This window comes from Cygnus olor (assembly GCF_009769625.2).
Source record: "Cygnus olor isolate bCygOlo1 chromosome W unlocalized genomic scaffold, bCygOlo1.pri.v2 SUPER_W2, whole genome shotgun sequence".
Lineage (NCBI taxonomy): Eukaryota > Metazoa > Chordata > Aves > Anseriformes > Anatidae > Cygnus > Cygnus olor.
This window is the reverse complement of record NW_024429073.1, coordinates 1243078-1266197: the sequence shown is the minus strand read 5'-3', so window position 1 is coordinate 1266197 and position 23120 is coordinate 1243078. Positions and strand designations below refer to the sequence as shown.

The window sequence follows — 23120 nt, the reverse complement described above, 5'->3', positions numbered from 1 at the left end:
CAAACAGACCTCTCGAGGCCCCAAAGAGCTGCCCAGACCCTCAGTTCCAGGTCACTCCAGAATCTGGAAGTCCCCCTAGGTCCTGAAGGCAGAGGTGGGTGTCATGGGTGCAAGTGTGCCCAGATGGATGAACTTTTTAAACGGGTGGCTCTGTTACAAGAGGAGCTCACCAGGCAACATAGCATCCAGGAATCTGAGTGGGAGATTGACAAATGGTATTATGTGCTGACACAGGCCTAGCAACAGCCCTGCTTTAAGTCCTGGCAAGGGGAAGGCAAACAAGCTTCCAGGCCTAAACCAACAAACTTCAACAACTCAGGACAAGGGAGATTGGATCCTCGTCTCTGCTAGGAGCAGGGGGAGGAGTCTCCCCCTTGCCACTGAAGTGTCCCTACGCAACAGCTATGATGCTCTACGTCTGGAAAGAAAAGACTGTGTGAGTAACGGCAAAGACCTCGAAAAGGGCAACCATATAAAGTTGTCTCCGTCAACCACCTGTATCAGAACCAGTGCCACAAAAAAGGCACGAAGGGTGTTAGTAATTGGAGACTCCTATCTGAGAGGCATTGAGGCACCCATTTGCCATCCAAATAATCTCTCCAGAGAGGTTTTCCGGCTGCCTTGGGCCCGCATTCCTGATATTATGAAGAGGCTACCAAGCCTGGTAGAGCCTGAAAACTACCACCCATTCCCATTCTTTCATGGAGGATCAAATGAGGCTGCAACAAAGAGACTGAAATATCAAAAGGGACTTCATGGCCCTCGGAGAGATGTTGAAGGAATTGGGAGTGCAAGTAGTGTTCTCCTCCATCATCCCAGTTGGCGTCTGAGACACAAGAAGAAGGAGATGAACAGACCAAGTGAATGATTAGCTGAGTGACTAATGCCATGCTCAAGGTTTTGGGTTCTACAATCTCGGACATACTTTTGAGAGACCAGGCATGCTGACACCAGATGGGGTGCACCTGACTAGGTGGGGCAAGAGTGTTCTGGGTGGTAAGCTGGCTGGCCTTATTAGCAAGGCTTCAAACTAGATGAGGTGGGGGTAGGGGATGTACCTCTGAGTGATAGAAGCGAACCTGGGAACACTGTCACTTTAGGAGACTACAGGGAAATACTTGTGAACTGTCCCAAAGCAATTAGGAAGGGTTCCTCTGAAAAGGTAATGCGATTGATAGCCCAGCTGAAGTGCCTCTACACCAGTGCATGCCGCATGGGAAACAAGCAGGAGGAGTTGGAAACAATGATGCAATTAGAAAAATATGACCTGATTGCTATCACAGAAATGTGGTGGGACAGATCACATAACTGGGAAGGACAGGCAGGGGTGCTGCCCTCTATGTTAAGGAATGGATTGATTGTGAAGAGATGCCTTTGAGAAACAGCCACGGACAAGCTGAAAGCTTGTGGGTAAAAGTTAAGGACCACACCAGTAAAGGACACCCTGTGGCTGGGGTCTACTACAGGCCACCTACAATAGATCACAAGGAGCCTGTTGATAAGGCCTTGCTTCAACTACAAGAAGCATCATGGTCGCACACTCCCATCCTGATGGGAGACTTTACCCGGATGTCTGCTAGAAAAGCTACACAGCAGGCTGTAAGCAATCCAGGAGATTCCTAGAGTGCGTTGAGGATAACTTCCTGGTTCAGGGATTACACAAACCAACCAGAGGAGAAGCATTACTGGACCTGGTGCTTACCAATGCTCATTAAATGAGCTCATTAAAGAGGTTAAGATTGGAGGCAGTCTGGACTGCAGTGACCATGCCCTGGTTGAATTTGTGATCTTGAGGAATATGGGCCTGGTAAAGAGCAGAGTCAAGACCCTGAAGTTCTATTCAAGCTATTCTATTCTATTCTAGTTCAAGCTATTTAAAGACCAAGTGGATGAGATCCCCTGAAACACTGTCCTTAGGGACAAAGGAGCTGATCAGAGCTCGCAACTCTTCAAGGATGTTTTCCTTAGAGCTCAAGAACTCTCCATCCCCCTGTGTAAGAAAGCGGGCAGGGAGGGCAGAAAACTGGCATGGCTGTGCAAGGACCTGCTGGTCAGACCGAGGCGCAAGAAGGAACTGCACAGGCAGTGGAAGCAGGGACATGGGGCCTGGGAAGAGTACAGGGATGCGGTCCGGATGTGCAGGGATGAGATCAGGAAAACCAAGGCACAGAAAGAACTGAGCTTGGCAAGGTATGCAAAGACTAACAGGAAGGGATTCTATAGGTATATTGCTTAGAAAAGGAAGGCCAAGGAGAATGTACCCCCTCTGATAAACGAGAAGGGAGAACTGGTAATGACAGACATGGAGAAGGTGAGGTACTCAACAACTTCTTTGTCTCACTCTTCACTGTGTGGTGGTTTTACTCGGGTGGGCAGCCGAGCTCCACCACAACCGCTCTCTCACTCCCCCCCGCCCCCCCCCCCCCCCCCAAAGAGGAAGGGGGAGAAAATACAACACAAAAACCTCGAGGTTTGAGATGAGAATGATTTAATTAAAGGGAAAGGGAATGGGGAGAAAAAGAAACAAAAGAAACAATAAGGCCGCCCAGAAGCACAGAGAGAAAGAAAAAAAAAAGTTATTCTCTACTTCCCATCAACGAGCGATGTTCGGCCACGTACTGGGAAGCAGGGCCTCAAAATGCATAGCGGTTGTTCAGGACAGCCCCCTCCCCCACGAGAGCCCCCCTTTTTATTGCTGAGTGTGACATCATATGGTATGGAATATCCCTTTGGTTGGTTTAGGTCAGCTGCCCTGGTGATGTCCCCTCCCCATCACTTGCTCACCCCCAGCCTGCTGGCTCTTGGGGGTTGGAGGGAGTCCTGATGCTGTGCCAGCACTATGCAGCAATAGACACAACACTGGAGTGATACCAGTGCTGTTCCAGCTATGACTGCAGAGCACAGCACTGTGTGGGCTGCTGCAGGGAAAGGTGACTCCATCCTTGACAGACCTAACACACACTGCCAGTCAGGCTTCACATGTCTCTCGTTTCCCTGAACCTGTAGGTGAGGGCTGGGGGAGCAAAGTCCCTCCCACTGTAAGCAAAGAGCAGGTTCAAGACCACCTGATGACTCTCAACAGGTATAACTCCTGATGACATGCTGTTGTGGTTTAACCCAGCCAGCAGCTAAGCACCACACAGCCATTCGCTCACCCTCTCCCCTCCCTATCTGGGATGGGGGAGAGAATTAGAAAGAAATGAAAGCCTGTGGGTTGAGATAAAGACAGTTTATTAGGACAGAAAAGAAAAAAAATAATGATGATAATAGTAATACTAATAATAATGTGTACAAAACAAGTGATGCACAGTGCAATTGCTCACCACCCGCTGACCGATGCCCAGCCTATCCCTGAGCAGCTGGTCCCCCCACCCCAGCCAGCCACCCCTATATATTGTTCAGCATGACGTCAGATGCTATGGAATACCCCTTTGGCCAGTTTGGGTCAGCTGTCCTGGGTCTGTCCCCTCCAAGCTCCCGCATGTGTTTGCCTTTGCGCAAGGCAGGAATAGCCCAGACTGTCTTCCCCAGCATGTTTTTTTAATGTGCGCTGCAGGGACTTTATCCCCTTCTACAGCACATAAAAGTTTTGACTGGGCTCAGGTGGTAGATCCCCTAGTGTCAACTAACCAGGTGGCCCTATCTAAATGCATAGCCCAATGTTTGAATATCCCAGCACCCATGGCTCTCAGTGTAGTCCTTAACAGTACATTGTATCATTCTATTTTCCCAGCGGCTGGTGCACAAAAGCAGATGTGATACACCCATTCAGTGCCATGCTCTTTGGCCCACACATCTATGAAGTTGTTTTGTTTGTTGTCTGATTCAATTCTTTCTTGGGTGCCTTATCACCGTAAGACTTGTTTTTGAAGGCCTTGGATAGTGTTCCGGGCAGCGTCATGGGGCACAGAATATGTTTCCAGCCATCCAGTGGTTACTTCCACCATTGTAAACCCATGGCACTTGTTGTGACTGATTTGCAAGAGTGTGATGTTATCAGTCTGCCAGCCACCCCCCCCCCCCCCCCCCCCCCCTTGATATTTCAGACCTCTTCCTCCTTACCAGAGAGGCTTTAACTGCTTGGTTTGCTTGATTGCAGCACATATTTCACAATCATGGATAACCTGTGCAATCGTGTCCGTGGTCAGGTCCACCACTTGATCATGAGGCCATCTCTACGTTGCATCTCTTCTTTGATGGCTTTGTGAGAAACAAGCTGCAGCCAATAACACAGGCTCAGATGAGGATCTCAGTGAGTGAAGTAACATTTTTATTCGCGATTGCAATGGCAAGCATCCTGCAAGCAGGAGCACCTAGCAGAAGCATATCATAACCTTATATCCCCTATTACCCGATGCTTGATTCCTCCCGTTTCCTCATTGGCTGAGTACTACAGGTTCACAACCTACTCAGCACTTGTTACTGTACCATATATGTACAATTTTATTTGGCCAACTGTTGTGGTTTAGCCCGGCTGGCAGCCAAACACCACACAGCCGTTCGCTCACCCTCCCCCCTCCCTCTCCGGGATGGGGGAGAGAAACGGGAAAGTGAAGTCTGTGAGTTGAGATAAAGACAGTTTATTAAGACAGGGAAAAGAATAACAATAATAATAATAATAATAATAATAATAGTATTAATAGTAATAATGTGTACGAAATAAGTGATGCACAATGCAATTGCTCACCACCCGTTGACCGATGCCCAGCCTATCCCCGAGCAGCCGGCCCCCCCCTCCACCCCAGCTAGCCACCCCTATATATTGTTCAGCATGACGTCAGATGGTATGGAATACCCCTTTGGCCAGTTTGGGTCAGCTGTCCTGGGTCTGTCCCCTCCCAGCTCCTGCTGCATCCCTAGCCTGCTCGCTAGCAGGACAGAGCGAGAAGCTGAAAAGTCCTTGGCTTGGTGTAAGCACTGCTCTACAACAATTAAAACATCAGCATGTTATCAGCGCTCTTCTCATTCTAATCCAAAACATAGCACCCTGCCAGCTACTAGGAGGAAAATTAACTCTGTCCTAACTGAAACCAGGACACCAACCTTTAATTTCTCCTTTTCCCCCTTTTTCCTTTTTTTTTCCTCCTCTTTTTCTTCTCTTGTGACTGAAGAGGCCTGTGATTTTTTGTTTTTGCTGATTCCACAACTGTCTTGTTTTTCTTAGCCATCCTCCTTGTTTTGGGACAGTGGGACCTTCCATTGTCCCTTTATCTGCTTAACATACCCCCCACTGTTATGCCTGCACAATCACTTTTGAATATGCAAGGTTAGTGGAATTTTCCACTGCAAAAGCACAACTTTAATTCTTACAGCTTGAGGTGTCACAGGCCCATCGAGCTATAAATAGGCTCGATGGGCTCCCCTGAGCCCCAGTTTATTTTGCAGTTTAGCTTTTCCACCTTATTGCCACAATTCCATGAATGCACTTATTTAATTCAAAACAAAAAGTGTAATTTAATGATAAAGTACTTGCGAACTGAGACAAGTAAACAAATTGTTCTCGCACCTGACCTCAGTCATGTCATGCTCACATCCAACTGCTGTCTTACCTCATACCACAGGAGCTGCGTGGCTTGAACAAGTTCCTCCACTCTTTCCCAATACAATGACAAACATTCTTGGCAAGTCATTGCTATAATAAGTCAGAAAGAGCCCCACCCTGTACCAGGCACAATGCAAACTTTATGTTATGGCTATATCTATTAAGCAAAGTTCTACCTCGAATTTTATCCTGCACAAGACAGGATACATTTCCACTTCCAGAAGTATTTGCTCTGAAGAGACAACCTTAGAAGGCTAGTTGTCAAGCCCTCTTCTAGCTTAGCTAGAATCATTATGGAAATGATTAACAGCAAAGGCTCCAAAATGTAAAGTTTAGCCATCACCCCCCAGGGAGCTTCAGCTACACAAAGGTCAGAGCACAATTTAAGAAGTCTTGTGCCCAAGAACATTCTCTGGAACACGTAAAAGCAACAGAAAGAACATATTCCTGAAACATCAGTATGTCTGAAGATGTTAAACATTTCATTAAGAACCATAACCAATTCTATTTAGTCTTTTCTCTCCCTTCCTATGTACTTCATTCCTGCACATAATTGACTTTTTCAGATAAGTAAAAATAAAATACGGGGACAGTATTATTTGATTCTAATTAGGTACACCCTGAAAAGATCTATTAAACACTCCCTGAAGACAAAAATGTAACATTAGCATTGAGTTATCCCAGGATGTCAACAGCCTGCAATTATTCTTCAAGGCCAAGCAAAGTTCTCTCTCAACCTGCATGAATAGAATAGTGCAGCTGGAAAGGACCTAACAAAGATCATCAAATCCAACTTTCTGACCTCTACAGGGCTAACCAAAAGTGAAAGCATATTCTTGAGGGCATTGTCCAAATGCCTCTTAAAAACTGACAGGCATGGGGCATCATCCATCTTGCTGGGAAGTCTATTCCATTGTTCAGCCACCCCCCACAGTAAAGAAACTTTTCCTAATGTCCAGTCCAAACCTCCCCTGGCACAGCTGCGTGCCATTCCCATGCGTCATATCATTAGTTACCAGGGAAAAGAGACCAGCATCTCCCTCTCCATTTCCCCTCCCCAGGAAGTTGTAGAGAACAATGAGGTTGCCTCTTAGCATTCTCTTCTCCCGACTAGACAACCCCAGTGTCCTCAGCCTCTCTCATAAGACACGCCTTCCAACACTTTTACCAGCTTTGCTGCCCTCCATCGGACACTTTCAAAGACCGTAACATCCTTTTTATATTGTAGAAACCAGAACTGTAGACAATATTCAAGGTGAGGCTGCACTAATGCTAAATATGGCAGGAGAATCACCTCTTCTCACCAGCTGGCTATGTTACGTTTAATGCATCCCAAAATGTGGTTTGCCCTCTTCGCTGCCAGGGCACACTGCTGACTCATGTTTAGCCTACTGTCAACCAGCACCCCCAGATCCCCTTCTGCTGAGCTGCTCTCTAGCCACTTGGCTCCCTCCCAGGCTGCACTCATGTCCAGCATTACTCCATCCCAGGTTCAGAACCCTGGATTTACCTTTATTGAACCTCATGCCACTGATGATTGTCCAGTGCTCCAATCTATCTAGATCCCTCTACAAGGCCTCCCATCCCTCAAGGGAGTCAACAGCACCTCCCAGTTTAGTATCATCAGCAAACTTGCTGTGGATGCATTCAACTCCTACATCCAGATCATTGATAAAAAATATTGAACAGAACTGTCCCTAGAATTGATCCCTGGTGAATACCACTAGTGACCAGCTGCCAGTTAGATGCAGCCCCACCTACTACAACCCTTTGAGCTCTACCACCCAGCCAGTTCATCACACAGCATAGCATGAACCTGTTTATCTCACAGGTGGATAATTCATCTAAAAACATACTAACAAAATCAAGATAGATTACATCTGCTGCCTTCCCTTCATCCACTAAGCAGGTGACCTTATCATAGGAGATCAAATTACTGAGGCAGGACTTTCCCTTCATGAACCCACAATATATTACAACATCATATAGTAGAATCATAGAATATCCCGAGTTGGAAGGGACCCATAAGGATCATCTAGTCCAACTACTGGCACTGCACAGGTCTGCCCAAAAGTTTAGACCATGTGACTAAGTGCACAGTCCAATCACTTCTTAAATTCAGACAGGGTTGGTGCAGTGACTACTTCACTGGGGAGCCTGTTCCAGTGTGCGACCACCCTCTCGGTGAAGAACCTCTTCCTGATGTCCAGCCTAAACTTCCCCTGCCTCAGCTTAACACCATTCCCACGGGTCCTATCACTGGTGTTTACAGTGAATAGGTCACCTGCCTCTCCACTCCCCTTCGCGAGGAAGTTGTAGACCGCGATGAGGTCCCCCCTCAGCCTCTTCTCCAGGCTGAACAGGCCAAGTGACCTCAGCCGCTCCTCATATGTCTTCCCCTCTAGGCCCTTCACCATCTTCGTCGCCCTCCTCTGGACACTCTCCAACAGTTTCACGCCCTTTTTGTACTGTGGTGCCCAGAACTGCACACAGTACTCGAGGTGAGGCCGGACCAGCGCAGATTAGAGCGGGACAATCACTTCCCTCGACCAACTAGCAATGCCATGCTTGATGCATCCCAGGATACGGTTGGCCCTCCTGGCTGCCAAGGCACACTGATGGCTCATATTCAGCTTGCTATCAGCCACAACCCCCAGATCCCTCTCTGCCAGGCTGCTGTCCAGCGCCTCATCGCCCAGTCTGTACGTATAGCCAGGGTTGCCCCGACCCAGGTGCAGGACCCGGCACTTGTTCTTGTTAAACTTCATGCAGTTGGTGATCGCCCAGCTCTCCAATCTGTCCAGATCTCTCTGCAAGGCCTTTCCACCGTCAACAGAGTCCACAACTCCTCCAAGTTTGGTGTCGTCAGCAAATTTGCTCAAAACACCTTCTAGTCCCACATCCAAATCTTTTATAAAAACATTGAAGAGAACTGGCCCTAAAATGGAGCCTTGAGGGACCCCACTAGTGACCATCCGCCAGCCTGATGTGGCCCCATTTACCACAACCCTTTGAGCCCTGCCCCTCATCCAATTATTCACCCATTGCATGATGTTTTTATCTAGCTGTATGCTGGACATTTTGTTGAGTAGGATCCTATGGGAAACTATGTCAAAAACTTTACTGAAATCCCAAAAGATCACATCAGCTGGTTTCCCTTGGTCAACTAGATGGGTGATCTTATCATAAAAGGAAATCAAGTTAGTCAAACAGGACCCACCCCTCGTGAACCCATGTTGGCTGGGACCAATGACTGCACTGCCCCCCAGGTGCGCTTCAGTAACTTCAAGAATCATCCTCTCCATAATTTTACCAGGCACTGACGTGAGACTGACAGGCCTGTCATTGCTAGGGCCTTCTTTCTTACCCTCCTTGAAAATTGGTACAACATTTGCCAGCTTCCAGTCCAATGGGACCTCTTCAGATTTCCAAGATCATTGAAAAATAATTGTGAAAGGTCCCGCAATGATGTCAGCCATCTCTTTAAGCACCCTGGGATGGATCCCATCCAGACCCATGGACTTGTATGGATCCAGGTGGAGCAGCAAATCCCGCACACGTTCAGGGTCAGTTGGGAGTTTGTCATTCCCACTGTCATGGTCCTCCAGCTCAGGGCACCCTGGGTCCCGAAGCCCATCATCAGCATTGAAGACAGAGGAGAAGGCAGTGTTAAATGTCTCTGCTTTGCCTACGTCATTGTCTGTAAGGAGACCCTCCCCATCAAGTATCTGACCTATGTTAACAGAAAAAGGAGAAACAGAGAAAACATATCTAAAAAAACCTTTTTATTGTCTCCCACAGACATGGCCAGCTTCAACTCTAGTTGGGCTTTGGCCACACGAATTTTCTTCTGACAAGAAGCCACATCAACAAGTTGTTTGTTTTTTTTTAATATATTTTTAATTGTATACCAAAGTTCATTAGAGATGGGGTTTTGACTGCATACAAGTTACTCAAAAGTTGTGTCTAGGCAGAGATTCATCAGCAATCTGACTTATTTCAAAGCATAAGTTTGTTTGATCAGGCCACAAAAATAATATTGTATACAAACAGTAACTAAGAAGAGCTGCAGGTTCAAGGAGTTTTCAATTACAAGTTTTGAGAACTCATCAGGAAATAAATTCAAATAAAAGTCACAATATAAAATAGCAGCTCCATATAGCTTTTTCGAGTTTTAACTTTATTCAAAGTGACACCTGGTTCAGTTTGCCTCGTTCTTTGAAGCTTCATCAAAGTTTTCAACAAGATCTAGAAAAATAAACACTGATATCAAAGTTTGATCCGCTTCTGCTTTGCCAAACATTTTTTTCTGAAGTTCTACTTCATATCAAGCACTTACAAGGTTAAAAAAAAAGTCATCTTATAAAATACAGATCAAATAACGTTTAAGAGCTCCAGGGTTCATTCTTCTTGTCAAGAAGTTTTAGAATTATGCATTATAATGAACCACCTACTATCATTTAACTTTACTATACCCACAACTAAGCCAAGTGATACTAAAAAGGCAGTTTCTTCCCAGCCTTCTTACTGAAGATTAAATAATTAACTTAGCCATAGTCATTACTCTTACACAGGACAAATGCTACCTCAAACCAATGGTTCACCTAGTCTCACACTGTGTCTGAAAACAGATACGTAACCCGTTCATAGAAATTCTGTAACAGCAAGTGACTAGTCAATACTACTTCTGTCCTTGGCCTAACCTTATGCTACACATGTTCTCTCTCAGAAAATCACTTCCTTATCCTCCATTTCATGTTTGTTCTTACCTGGAACTTCATCATCTTCACCAGTATCAAGTGGTGCTTTTTCATCCACAGCTGCAAGAGCAAGTAGTTCCAAAGCATTATTCAAGCTCACCATAGGCATCTTGATTACAAAGTTGTTTTTCTTTGTGTTTTTTTTTTTTTGAAAACATTATCTAAGAGTCTGAGTTAAGCTGCAATGCTCTAAACAATTCCCCTGCTAAATAAACACAACTAGCCTAGGAAGCTCACATTCCCTTTGTTACTGATCATGCTCAAACAGCCCAATGCTGGAAATGGGACGATGCATGCTAGAAACAGTTTGCTAGTTACTATCCTGTATCTAGAGCCACTGAGTGCCTTGTAGCTGAAAATGATTACCATACAAGAGCCAAGACCAATTTTACCAATTTATCTTAAAAGCATCTTGGTTTACTGACTGCTCAGAGGTTCTCAAAGCTTACTTATTTTACAACATCAACAAGTTATAAGGAAAAGAGATGAGTCCTTCTTATGATCCTTGGGCTTCAAGAAAAATTAAGGTGTAATTTTGAAGCTGCAGGCAGACAGCTATGACTAAAGGCTCTTAAAGATAATCTTGTTCCCTGGAAAAGTCAGAGGAATATGAAACTAGATACACAATTTTACACTTAAGCAATTGAGGTAACCACGTGTTTTGGTCCACATCTCTGCAAACTCGGTCACTATTCCCATTTACTGGAGATACTGGGACTTAACCATGTCCAATGTAGCAGGCCAATTAGTATTTGTGAAACCGTAGCACTCTAATGCTAGGAATACTTAACTCAGGTCCCTGGGTGCCTGTGCCACTATGACTACTGCTATTCTTAGCTGTACTACCTAGGTTAAGCTGTCCCACATTTTCAATCATCTCAGTCTACTCTAATTAATCCTTCTCAGTTTTCAAGGAAAACATGAGGAGAGATGGGTTTATACCAGACCTCTGAAATCACTGTAACCTGATTCCTAGAGAACTAGGACAGATCAATGCAGAAACTTTGGTCTGAAAGGGCTTGTGATGAGGTCATCACTAACTCTTTGTTTTTTTTAACAGCAGAAAGCTGTTACCATGTTATTTCCTCCTAAGCTGTCTGCATTTTTCTCTCACCCCTAGAACCAGACTAAGTTTCCTTTAGCACCTACAAATACAGTCATCTCAGATACTTCACTCTTCTGATGTCAGGCTTCCAAATCTAGCAGACAATGCTGAATGGAAAGTTTTGTGCAACTACTTTGACATCCACCCAAAGTAAAAAAAAAATAGCCATTTAGCAAGTCATACAAAAGGAAGCACTTTAAACAAGCTTCCCTAATATTAAAATTGCACAATTTAGCTTATCCAGAATATACCCATTTTGTTATGAGAAGAAAGATCTTGGTTATGAGAAGAGAGATCTTGGTGGATCATTTTTAACCCTTCAAGTTTTCTTTTTTTCAAGCCCTGATACTACCACACAGAAGCTACAGAGATGACATTAGGAAGGAGGGACCTGAGCTGCACGGGGAAAGAAGCAGTTTACCACCTCCTGAGAACTACTTCCAGTGGGATTTTTTTCAGTAGGAAGTTAACAGGAGGGAAGTAACATCAACTTTAGGAATGGAAAAAGAGGCTGCCTTAGCTGGCAACAAAGCACAGAAAAAAGAAATGTAACAATCAAGTTCATTACTACCAGAAACTGGACACCTTGATAAGCTTCTTCATTTTCTCTGTGTTTTGGAAGTCCATTCCTTCCAAGGTATGGAACAAAGTATTTGAGAAGAGGAAGTAGGAAGACCCTACCTGCAGGACATGAGGAATATTCCCAGTGTCTACAAGCCTGTCTTTTTCCTCCCATTTCTCAACCTATAGCAGTACCACCTTTTCCAAACACCACATACTTAAGTTTCTCCTCTACTTTTCCCACACAATTCTAGGGAGAAACTGAATGTTTGTTCTTTTACTAATTTAAGGATGGAATAGAAGTTGGCATATCCAGCTTAATGCTCATACCAGTCCTGTTCTCTACACTGTCCTACACACATACAGAAACTATAACATTTTCATATAAAAACTGTGTAATTCCCTCTTAGCTATCAAAAAGCCCACACAAGAAATACCTTCATCATACCTGTGAGGGTGCAAAGCATTACCAACATGCCTGTCCTCAAGTCACTCATGTTTCCATTCAAAGTGGAAAAACAAACCTATTCAAAATATATCTTTTAAGTTCTTAACTCTTCCAGAGTTAAATACGGTAGCCATATCAAGAAGTAAACTACCATGAAATCAACTCTAGCAACAACTTCCTAGACCTAGAACAACTGCAAGATATACTGAGAAACAGGTGCATCTGCTTTATTCAGTTATATGCTTTGTTGGATTTGAGCTATAAATAAGATCTGAGTTCCATTTCTTTATAATCATGTTAAAATACGTTTGCAGAAAGTAGGAGTGCACTGAATTTCACTGCAGCTATACAAGTAAGCCTATGAATGCATTTCATGCTGTCAGCAGACAAGTTTCAACTTACATTGCTTGGGTAGGGCTTCTGCCAATCTCCTCAGGCTGGAGAGACTGTCAGCTCCAAGCTGATTTAAGATACTAGGAAGCATTTCTGTCAGCTGCTTTGTCTCAGCATGGCCAGTAATAGTGAAAGTGTTAGCAGCCAGAGATGCCTGAACTTTAGGGTTATTGAAGTGAATGACTGTTCCTTGGTTGGTAAACATATTTACCTGAAAGAAAAAAAAAATCCAATACATTTCAAGCAGTTTAGCACGATTTTTCAATTTAATAGGAAACTAGCTGAAGTTCCTAGAGCTCAATAAAGACTTACTAATATACTTAAACAGACCAGATTAAGATGTTACTTACCAGAAAATTAATATTGATACATTTTATATTTCTATATAGAAAAGCATTTTTTCCCCTTTGAAGCAGTTACCTCTTCAATACCAGAAATATTGTTGACTCCCAGTTTCTTCAAAGAAAATTGAAGTTTCTTGTCATCTCCTGTAGCTGTTCTGTGGACAACCTTCTTCTTTCTGCGGGCAGTACCCTTTGCAGAAAATAAAATAAAATTAATATTTAAGTAGTTCTTCACAAACTCTAATCCTCAGAGTCATATAACTTCTCTGCAGTCATCTACAAATCAACTTAATATATAAAGTCCTATTTCTGTGTTATGGCACACACCACTCCAACCTTCCAACCACACTGCAGCAGTCCTTCCCTTCCTATAAGGCAAGCTTTGCATGCTCCTGAGAAGCGTGCAGTTTTTAGAAAGTAAGGCACTAAAGAACGTTCATTCCACAATTCTCATGGGAATTCTGCAGCATCGTACTTCGAAAAGAAAAATTGCAAGTTTACCCTCAACTGTTATCACAGACATAAAACCAAAGACTGAGCACAGTTTTCTGTAACTTCTAAGACCTATGACCAACCTTCTATGATGACATGCCTAGCTGGGTAGATGAGGGGAGAGAAGTGGATGTGGTCTACCTTGACTTCAGCAAGGCTTTTGACATTGTCTCCCATAACATCCTCATAGACAAGCTCAGGAAGTGTGGGATAGATGAGTGGACAGTGAGGTGGATTGGCAATTGCCTGGAGGGCAGAGCTCAGAGGGTTGTTATCAGTGGCACTGATTTGCTCTGATATCTCCACAGCAGAGCTGACTGTTAATTTGTAAGCGGATTGCCTGACACGGAAAATTTTGTTCATTGTAAAAAAAGAGTGAGCTAATGACTTTTCTAATTTCCTTCTCTTCAGGGCTGCTCTCAATCCATTCATCCCCCACTCTGTACTGATGTTTGGGATTGCCCCAGCCCAGATTTAAGACCTTGCCCTTGGCCTTGCTGAATTTCACGAGGTTCACGAGCCCACTTCTCAAGACTGTCCAGGTCCTTCTGGATGTCATCTCTTCCCTCTGAAGTATCAGCTGCGTCACTCAGCTTGGTGTCATCTTGTAGTGGATTTACGTGGCAAGGTTTTGGTAGTGGGGGACTGCAGGGGGTGGCCTCTGCGAGAAGAATCCAGAAGCTGCCCCATGTTAGCTAAGGGCCAGTTTCAGCCAAATCCAAAGGGACCTGCCGCTGCCCAGAGCCGAGCCAATAAGCGATGTTTGTGCCTCTATGAGAGCATATTTAAGAAAGGGAAAAACACTGCTGCGCAACAGCAGCTGGGTGAGGTGTGAGGAACAGCCCAGCAGACACCAAGGTCAGTGCAGAAGGAGGGGGAGGAGGCGCTCCAGGCGCTGGACCTGAAGTTCCCCCGCGGCCTGTGGAAAGGACCGTGGTGGACCAGGTTGTCCCCCTGCAGCCCATGGTGTACCATGGCAGAGCAGATTTCCACGCTGCAACCCGTGGAGGAACCCACAGTGGAGCAGGTGGATCTGACCTAAAGGAGGCTGTGGCCTGTGGAGAACACCTGCCGGAGCAGACTCTGGGCTGGACCTGTAGCCTGTGGAGAGGAGCGCACGCAAGAGCAGGTGACCTGAAAGGAGCTGCTGCCCACGGGGGACCCATATTGGAGCAGTTTACTCCTGATGGATGGACCCCGTGATACGGACCCATATTTGGAGCAGTTCTTGAGGAGCTGCTGCCTGTGGGAAGCCCATGTAGGATCAGTTTGGGAAGGACTGTATCCCATGGGAGGGACCCCACATTGGAGCGGGGGAAGAGAGTGACTGTGAAGGAGCGGCAGAGACAAAGCGCTATAGGCTGACTGCAACCCCCGTTCCCCAATTCCACTGTGCCACTCGGGGGGAGGAGGTAGAAGAGGGCGGATGGGGGAAGATGTTTTTAGTTTGGTTTTCTTTCTTTCTGACTGCTCTAGTTTGTTAGTAATAGGCAATAAATGACATGAATCTCCCTATGCTAAGTCTGTTTTTCCCCATGATGATAATTGTTGAGTGATCTCCCTGTCCTTATCTCAACCCTTGAGCCCTCTTCATCGTATTTTCTCCCCCTTTCCCTCTGAGGAGGGGGAGTGAGAGAGCAGTTGTGGTGGAGCTCTGCTGCCCATCTGAATAAAACCACCACAGTCATTTTTGGCACCCAATGTGGGGCGCAAAGAGTTGAGATAACAGTAGAATTGATTAAAACGCTTATGACTAACACACTTACTTACTAGTCACCATGTTCAGCTTGCTGTTATTATTTTAATGTGATCCTGTCTTATATAATCTGTGCCATGTTCTCCCTTCTCCTCTATATCCGTTCGGAGAATGTGCTAAAATCTGTGTTCGTTTTTGTTTGTTTTCTTTTTTAGTTTGCTGTGTTGTAAAGCACTGGCCTTGAGTATAATCTGGCATTCAGGCCCTGCATTGTTATCATTTTGGTCTCCTGGAAATTACCTTTTTGGGAATATTCAAAATTACACTGTCTTCCTTTCCTGCTCTGGAAGTCAGTTTATGAATAATATCAGGAATGGTACCTCCTCCTTCTTTCCCCATGGACTACTTACAGCAGCTTTTGAGTACTTTGAATACCCATGGGTAACCAACATACTCCTATTGCTAGGTCTGCACAATGAGTTTCTCTTTCTCCCTAAGGTTAATCAATTAGTTAAGAACACCACCCAGGAATCTGCCCCAAGACAGTGTGGTGGTGGGTGGCAAGGTGGGTAGGAGGATATGGGCAGGTACCTGTCACAGTTGTCTCCTCCGATGGTTTTGAACTTCACCCCTGAACAAGTGCAAAATCCTAAAAAACTGACAGAATGATTGAAAGATGTATGCCCTGACCCTCACAATGCTGGAGAATTCCAGCTTGCTGCACTGCAGGAGACCTGCATGGATGAACAGGGAGCTCCTGGTGAAGCTCAGACAGAAGAAGGAAGTTTACAGCATGTGGAAAAAGGGACAGGCCACTTGGGAGAAATATAGGGACACTGTCAGTGTATGCCGAGATGCGACAAGGAAGGCTAAGGCCCATTTGGAATTAAATGTAGCAAGGGATGTCAAGGACAATAAGAAGGGCTTCTTTAAATACATCAGTAGAAAAAGGAAGACTGGGGAAAATGTTGGCCTGCTGCTGAATGGGGCGGGTGCCCTGGTGACAAAGGATATAGAGAAGGCAGAGTTGCTGAATGGCTTTTTTGCATCAGTCTTTACTGCTAAGATAAGCCCTTAGGAATCTCAGACCCTGGAGACAAGAGAGGAAGTCCAGAGAAAGGAGGATTTCCCTTGGTCGAAGAGGATCACGTAAGCAAACTTGACATCCGCAAATCCACAGGCCCCGATGGAACGCACCCATGGGTGCTGAGGGAGCTGGCCAATGTTATTGCTAGGCCACTCTCCATCATCTTTGAAAGGTCATGGAGAACAGGGGAGGTGCCTGAGGACTGGAAGAGAGTCAATATCATGCCAGTCTTCAAAAAGGGCAAGAAGGAGGACCCAGGCAACTACAGGCCAGTCAGCCTCACGTCCACTTTCAGTGGTGCCCAGCAACAGGACAAGAGGCAACAGGCACAAACTGAAGCACAACAAGTTCCATCTGAACATCAGGAAGAACTTCTTTTCTGTGCAGGTGACAGAGCACTGGCACAGGTTGTGGAATCTCTTTCTCTGGAAATATTCAAAACCTGCCTGGATGTTATCCTGTGCAACACGCACTAAGTGACCCTGCTTGATAGGGGGGTTGGACCAACCTCAACCATTCTGTGATTCTGTAATTTGTCTTTAGATCACATGAAGCTAAAACATGGAAGACTACAACTCAACAATTTAGTCTTTTGTCTAGAAAGCTTGATGTAGATTCCCTGTTCCCTGACAGTAATGAAAGAAATGGCTTCATTCATGTACCTTGACTACCACACAAATCGAGCAACATAAGGCCTATGTTAAATTTCTCTGGACAGAAGACTTCTCAGTAAGTTTTTACAAATTGTCTTGAATCAAAGGCTATGTAGGAACATGTACCTCTTCCCCCCCCCCCCCCCCACACACACACCTTTACCTGTATTACATACGGATATCAAGCTTCAGACAATCTGAAGTTAATTTGAAGTGAATAGCTGCTGCTTTTATCTCCGCAAATTTAAGCTTCTGAAGATTACAGGATTTTAGTAAGCAAATTCTACCCTGATCAAGCTGAGACATGCTGTTCACACCCCCTACCTCTGTACTGAACAATGTGGATACAGCAGACCACAGATTCATTTGCCAGTCTTCTAGGAAGGTTTGGAAGAGAAGACATGATGTTTAGCTGTACCAACACCCTATACAAAAATCTCAAATTACACATGAAGTGCAATACCCCTCCACCTAAATATAATATTTAGCTTGTAAGATCTGCAGCCTTGCAATGTCACGAGAATTTTTCAGCAGAGAACATGCAGCCTTCTCACACAAGGAGAAATTACTCTTCCCCCTTAGCTGATTACTTTGGGTGTGGAGGAGGCAATCTCCATTTATACAGTGACTTTGTCACGAAGAATTCTAGTAATCATTTCCAGTTATAAAACCAACAAACAAAAAACCATCAAGCTCAGACATTCAAAGTATTGTGTATGGGCTGCTGCAGGGAAAGTTAACATCCCAGCCAGACCCAGTACAAGTATTTCACAGGCCAATTTCAAAGCTGAATGGCAGCATCATCAGCATATTATAAGCATCACTTAATGTCTCTAGAAGACCTATATTGAGCACAGAGTTGTAAGAGTATGCATTCAGATTGCAGCTCTTACATGATCAATGACAGAAATGTGTTAGAATACGTGTCAGTAACATACACATAATCAACAATATAATAGAGTAGTTTTCTGGTTAACTAGTAACCCATTTAAAGAACATGCAAAATCATCAAGCTAGTTAAAAACTAGTTTTCCTCTGGTTTAAGGCTAAGTCTCCAGCTGAAGACAAAAACTTCAACACAGAAATGAAAGCTACTGGAGACTGTCAGTAATAGTTCTGTTGAATAGTTCGTATTCCAGAATAACACATGTATATTTCCTCAAATATATAAACCATTATTAACGAGTCCTTGCTAAAAAACTCAAACTGTAACTTAAACATTTGCTAGCATACACATGTTCAAAGTCTTTCTTTTTTTTTTCCGATTATAAGCGTATCCAAATGTCACGATAAAAATAAGAGGGTCTTCCAAGCACATTATACTTCCTAATTCTACAATAATAAGAGCATGACAAGTACAGAAATTTCAGCCGTCCTAAAAGACAAGAAAACTGCCATGGTCAACTTAAGGATGTACGACTTGAATTTGGAACATAACCCTCTATAATTTATTATGAGAGCTATACCTGAGCTCACTTGCTCTAAGGTCTACTTCAAACCTTAAGTACCTTCTAACTGCCCATACAAGAACATATGCTTCTAGTCAGCTATAACATAGCAAATCCAAATAGAAGAAGCTGGAAGTTCAGCTCCTACATTCTGCTTCCGCTGAACTGACTAGAGATCACTGCAGCAGGGCAGCTTCCCCTACAGTCAAGCCGAGCTGAGAGCCCTCAGGACTGTTCCCCACCCAAGCTTTCAGGACCTCGTGTCCCAGGCCCTGCACGTGGGCAGAGACATACAGTCTCACAGGCCAGAAGACAGGGAGAGGAGGCAATTCCTACCTTGCCACCAATGCGCACTTGAGCCTGGAGCTTGGCAAGCTTTTCTTGATTCATGATTGTTTCTTTCATCTGCAGAAGCAACAAGAAAGCCTATGAAACAAGCCAGGAAGCACCCAACAGCACAAGCCACAGCAACCCAGTGGTGGAGCAAGTATGCGTCAGTCTATGCAGCCACACACCCCCCAGCAGGAAGACGCCCCAACCCCGCCATGGTGGGACGGAGAAAAAAAAGTCTGCTCGCGCGCAGCACCTCAGCCCATAACCGTCTTCCCTTTACTATTCCCCTCCCCCCCAGCCACCGCTGCCATCCCCAGACACGTAACGAACCCTCCCAACCACCCCCACGGTCTCCCTTGTACCTTCCTGGGGCGAGCACAGCGCTACCGAAACGGGAAAAAACCCGAAAACCCCAAATAAGGACAGGGGGCCGGGTGCACCCACGGCAGATAGCGAAATGGCGGCCGGAAGGGAGGTACGCCGTGTCGCACAGCGCATGTGCAGTCACCTCCTCCTCTGCGGCGGTGGGCAGAGCTGTCACCGTCACCGCGGAAGAAGTTAGGGGTTGCTCAGGTGGTGCCGTTCCTGTAGCAAATGCTTACGGAGATCTTTAGACTCCTGCATGCCGCAGCTCAAAAAGAAAATTGATTTGTACGGTCGAGTGAGGGTGTGAGGCTAAGCCCATGGCCCTTGGAACGGGATCGATTCTTCCCTGCGTCCGGCTCGATGAGTGGTCCCTAGCATATGGCTGTACTTCTCAGCCCCTTTCTGGATTTCAGCACCTGTCGTTTCCTTTTGTAACTTGGCACCCTGTCTTAGACTGTTTTTCTGCCGTCAGCAGAAATCCTTCATGACTCTTGGAGTGTTTATTTTTTACTTAAAAAAAAAAATTTAGATGTAGTACTTTCGTCTTGTTTATGTTCCTGTATCCATGTTTTTTCTTCTTTCAACTCTGCCCCCCCCCCCCCCCTTTTTTTTTCTTTCAGTGATCCATCTGGGGCAATGCTGCACTAAACAGCTGCTGCAATGTGGCCTTCCAGGCACAAAGCCAGTCCTTCATCACCAAAATCAAACCACATAGACTTTTTTTCAAGGCTGTGTGTAACCACAGCCTATATGGTGATTCATCTCTTTTTACAATTCTTCCACCCTAGTTCTTTTGCTTTGACTCTGCATCCTCTTTTATGTTATCAGTCACCCATATGCAACTGTTCTCTTCTTGTTGAACATGCTGTTTGCACTCTCTTTGGTTCTCAGAGCTTTTCTTCTGTAGTGATGTTTTGCATCACTGAGGTCTGAACATGCCCTTTTTCTATACTATCTGAATATATATATGAATATTTTTCTGTATTACCTGAATCCTGTTCTGAGAATTAAGTGCACACCTCCAAGGCTCTAACTCAAGCAGTTGCTGCTGCATTTGAACATTTGTAAACCCAGTTCCTTGGCCTGTGTTCCTCATCATTCATAGTCTGAAATTTCAGTTCTTCAGAGGTTTACTACTGTGTTTCATTTTGCCCACTCTGAGGAGTCGGGTCTAATCTCACAATTATCGGGAACTCATATATCAGGCTCCAGTGACAATTATCACCGTGCAGAAAGCTGAGCAGTCTTTGTGGGGTTTGGGCCTGTGTTGCATAAAAGGGTGGAGGAGGAGGCAGGCTGGTGATCCCATCAGTGCTGCACATGCTCACCGTGTGACATGAGAGAGAAGCTGTGTTGCTCTGCAATCTTGCCCCCATCATCACCACAACTGAATCCGATGGGCCTTCTGGCATCATTAGAAATATTACTGACCTTGTCATCTCAACCTGTATGTTAATGCCTTTTAAATCATTTTTTGTCTGGAATATCCTCAATAAACGATTCCTTTCGTTCCTATATCTATAAGACTATGCTCATACTTAATTTATCCTTCTGTATTGATTAATGTAGTAATTCCCAGAGCCAAGGCTTTGTCAAGGCTGTGCTGAGAGAGAGAGAGAGAATATGTGTGTATACTTGATTTGCTCTGATATCTCCACAGCAGAGCTGACTGTTAATTTGTAAGCGGATTGCCTGACACGGAAAATTTTGTTCATTGTAAAAAAAGAGTGAGCTAATGACTTTTCTAATTTCCTTCTCTTCAGGGCTGCTCTCAATCCATTCATCCCCCACTCTGTACTGATGTTTGGGATTGCCCCAGCCCAGATTTAAGACCTTGCCCTTGGCCTTGCTGAATTTCACGAGGTTCACGAGCCCACTTCTCAAGACTGTCCAGGTCCTTCTGGATGTCATCTCTTCCCTCTGAAGTATCAGCTGCGTCACTCAGCTTGGTGTCATCTTGTAGTGGATTTACGTGGCAAGGTTTTGGTAGTGGGGGACTGCAGGGGGTGGCCTCTGCGAGAAGAATCCAGAAGCTGCCCGATGTTAGCTAAGGGCCAGTTTCAGCCAAATCCAAAGGGACCTGCCGCTGCCCAGAGCCGAGCCAATAAGCGATGTTTGTGCCTCTATGAGAGCATATTTAAGAAAGGGAAAAACACTGCTGCGCAACAGCAGCTGGGTGAGGTGTGAGGAACAGCCCAGCAGACACCAAGGTCAGTGCAGAAGGAGGGGGAGGAGGCGCTCCAGGCGCTGGACCTGAAGTTCCCCCGCGGCCTGTGGAAAGGACCGTGGTGGACCAGGTTGTCCCCCTGCAGCCCATGGTGTACCATGGCAGAGCAGATTTCCACGCTGCAACCCGTGGAGGAACCCACAGTGGAGCAGGTGGATCTGACCTAAAGGAGGCTGTGGCCTGTGGAGAACACCTGCCGGAGCAGACTCTGGGCTGGACCTGTAGCCTGTGGAGAGGAGCGCACGCAAGAGCAGGTGACCTGAAAGGAGCTGCTGCCCACGGGGGACCCATATTGGAGCAGTTTACTCCTGATGGATGGACCCCGTGATACGGACCCATATTTGGAGCAGTTCTTGAAGAGTTGCTGCCTGCGCGCAGCCCATGCAGGATCAGTTCAGGAATGACTGTATCCCATGGGAGGGACCCCACATTGGAGCGGGGGAAGAGAGTGACTGTGAAGGAGCGGCAGAGACAAAGCGCTATAGGCTGACTGCAACCCCCGTTCCCCAATTCCACTGTGCCACTCGGGGGGAGGAGGTAGAAGAGGGCGGATGGGGGAAGATGTTTTTAGTTTGGTTTTCTTTCTTTCTGACTGCTCTAGTTTGTTAGTAATAGGCAATAAATGACATGAATCTCCCTATGCTAAGTCTGTTTTTTCCCCATGACGATAATTGTTGAGTGATCTCCCTGTCCTTATCTCAACCCTTGAGCCCTCTTCATCGTATTTTCTCCCCCTTTCCCTCTGAGGAGGGGGAGTGAGAGAGCAGTTGTGGTGGAGCTCTGCTGCCCATCTGAATAAAACCACCACAGTCATTTTTGGCACCCAATGTGGGGCGCAAAGAGTTGAGATAACAGTAGAATTGATTAAAACGCTTATGACTAACACACTTACTTACTAGTCACCATGTTCAGCTTGCTGTTATTATTTTAATGTGATCCTGTCTTATATAATCTGTGCCATGTTCTCCCTTCTCCTCTATATCCATTCGGAGAATGTGCTAAAATCTGTGTTCGTTTTTGTTTGTTTTCTTTTTTAGTTTGCTGTGTTGTAAAGCACTGGCCTTGAGTATAATCTGGCATTCAGGCCCTGCATTGTTATCATTTTGGTCTCCTGGAAATTACCTTTTTGAGAATATTCAAAATTACACTGTCTTCCTTTCCTGCTCTGGAAGTCAGTTTATGAATAATATCAGGAATGGTACCTCCTCCTTCTTTCCCCATGGACTACTTACAGCAGCTTTTGAGTACCTTGAATGTCCATGGGTAACCAACATACTCCTATTGCTAGGTCTGCACAATGTGTTTCTTTCTCTCCCTAAGGTTAAGCAATTAGTTAAGAATACCACCCAGGAATCTGCCCTGAGACAGTGTGGTAGCGGGTGGCAAGGTGTGTGGGAGGATATGGGCAGGTACCTGTCACGGTTGTCTCCTCTGACGGTTTTGAACTTCACCCCTGAACAAGTGTGAAATCCTAAAAAGCTGACAGAATGTTTGAAAGATGTATGCCCTGACCCTGGCAATGCTGGAGAACTCCAGTTTGCTGCACTGTGCTGGGTCATGGCCTGCGCCTATCAAATGGTAATTAACACTACCCAGCACCCTCAAATGGAGGAGGAGGTCTCTGAATCCGATGACCAGATAACACACACTTTGGCTAACCCAGAG

General features: G+C 45.4%; 1 protein-coding gene across 1 annotated transcript; it reads right to left on the bottom strand.

Moving 5' to 3' along the window:
* Positions 1–9438: 9438 nt before the first annotated feature.
* On the bottom strand, positions 9439–19352 carry BTF3 (basic transcription factor 3). The gene is made up of 6 exons (XM_040543223.1): positions 19225–19352; positions 18866–18934; positions 13230–13343; positions 12819–13020; positions 10312–10362; positions 9439–9790 (listed from the first exon to the last, which is right to left on the bottom strand). The coding sequence occupies exons 2-6, from the start codon at positions 18932–18934 to the stop codon at positions 9744–9746; spliced, it is 483 nt and encodes a 160-aa protein (XP_040399157.1). The 5' UTR covers positions 19225–19352; the 3' UTR covers positions 9439–9743.
* Between the last annotated feature and the right edge of the window lie 3768 nt (positions 19353–23120).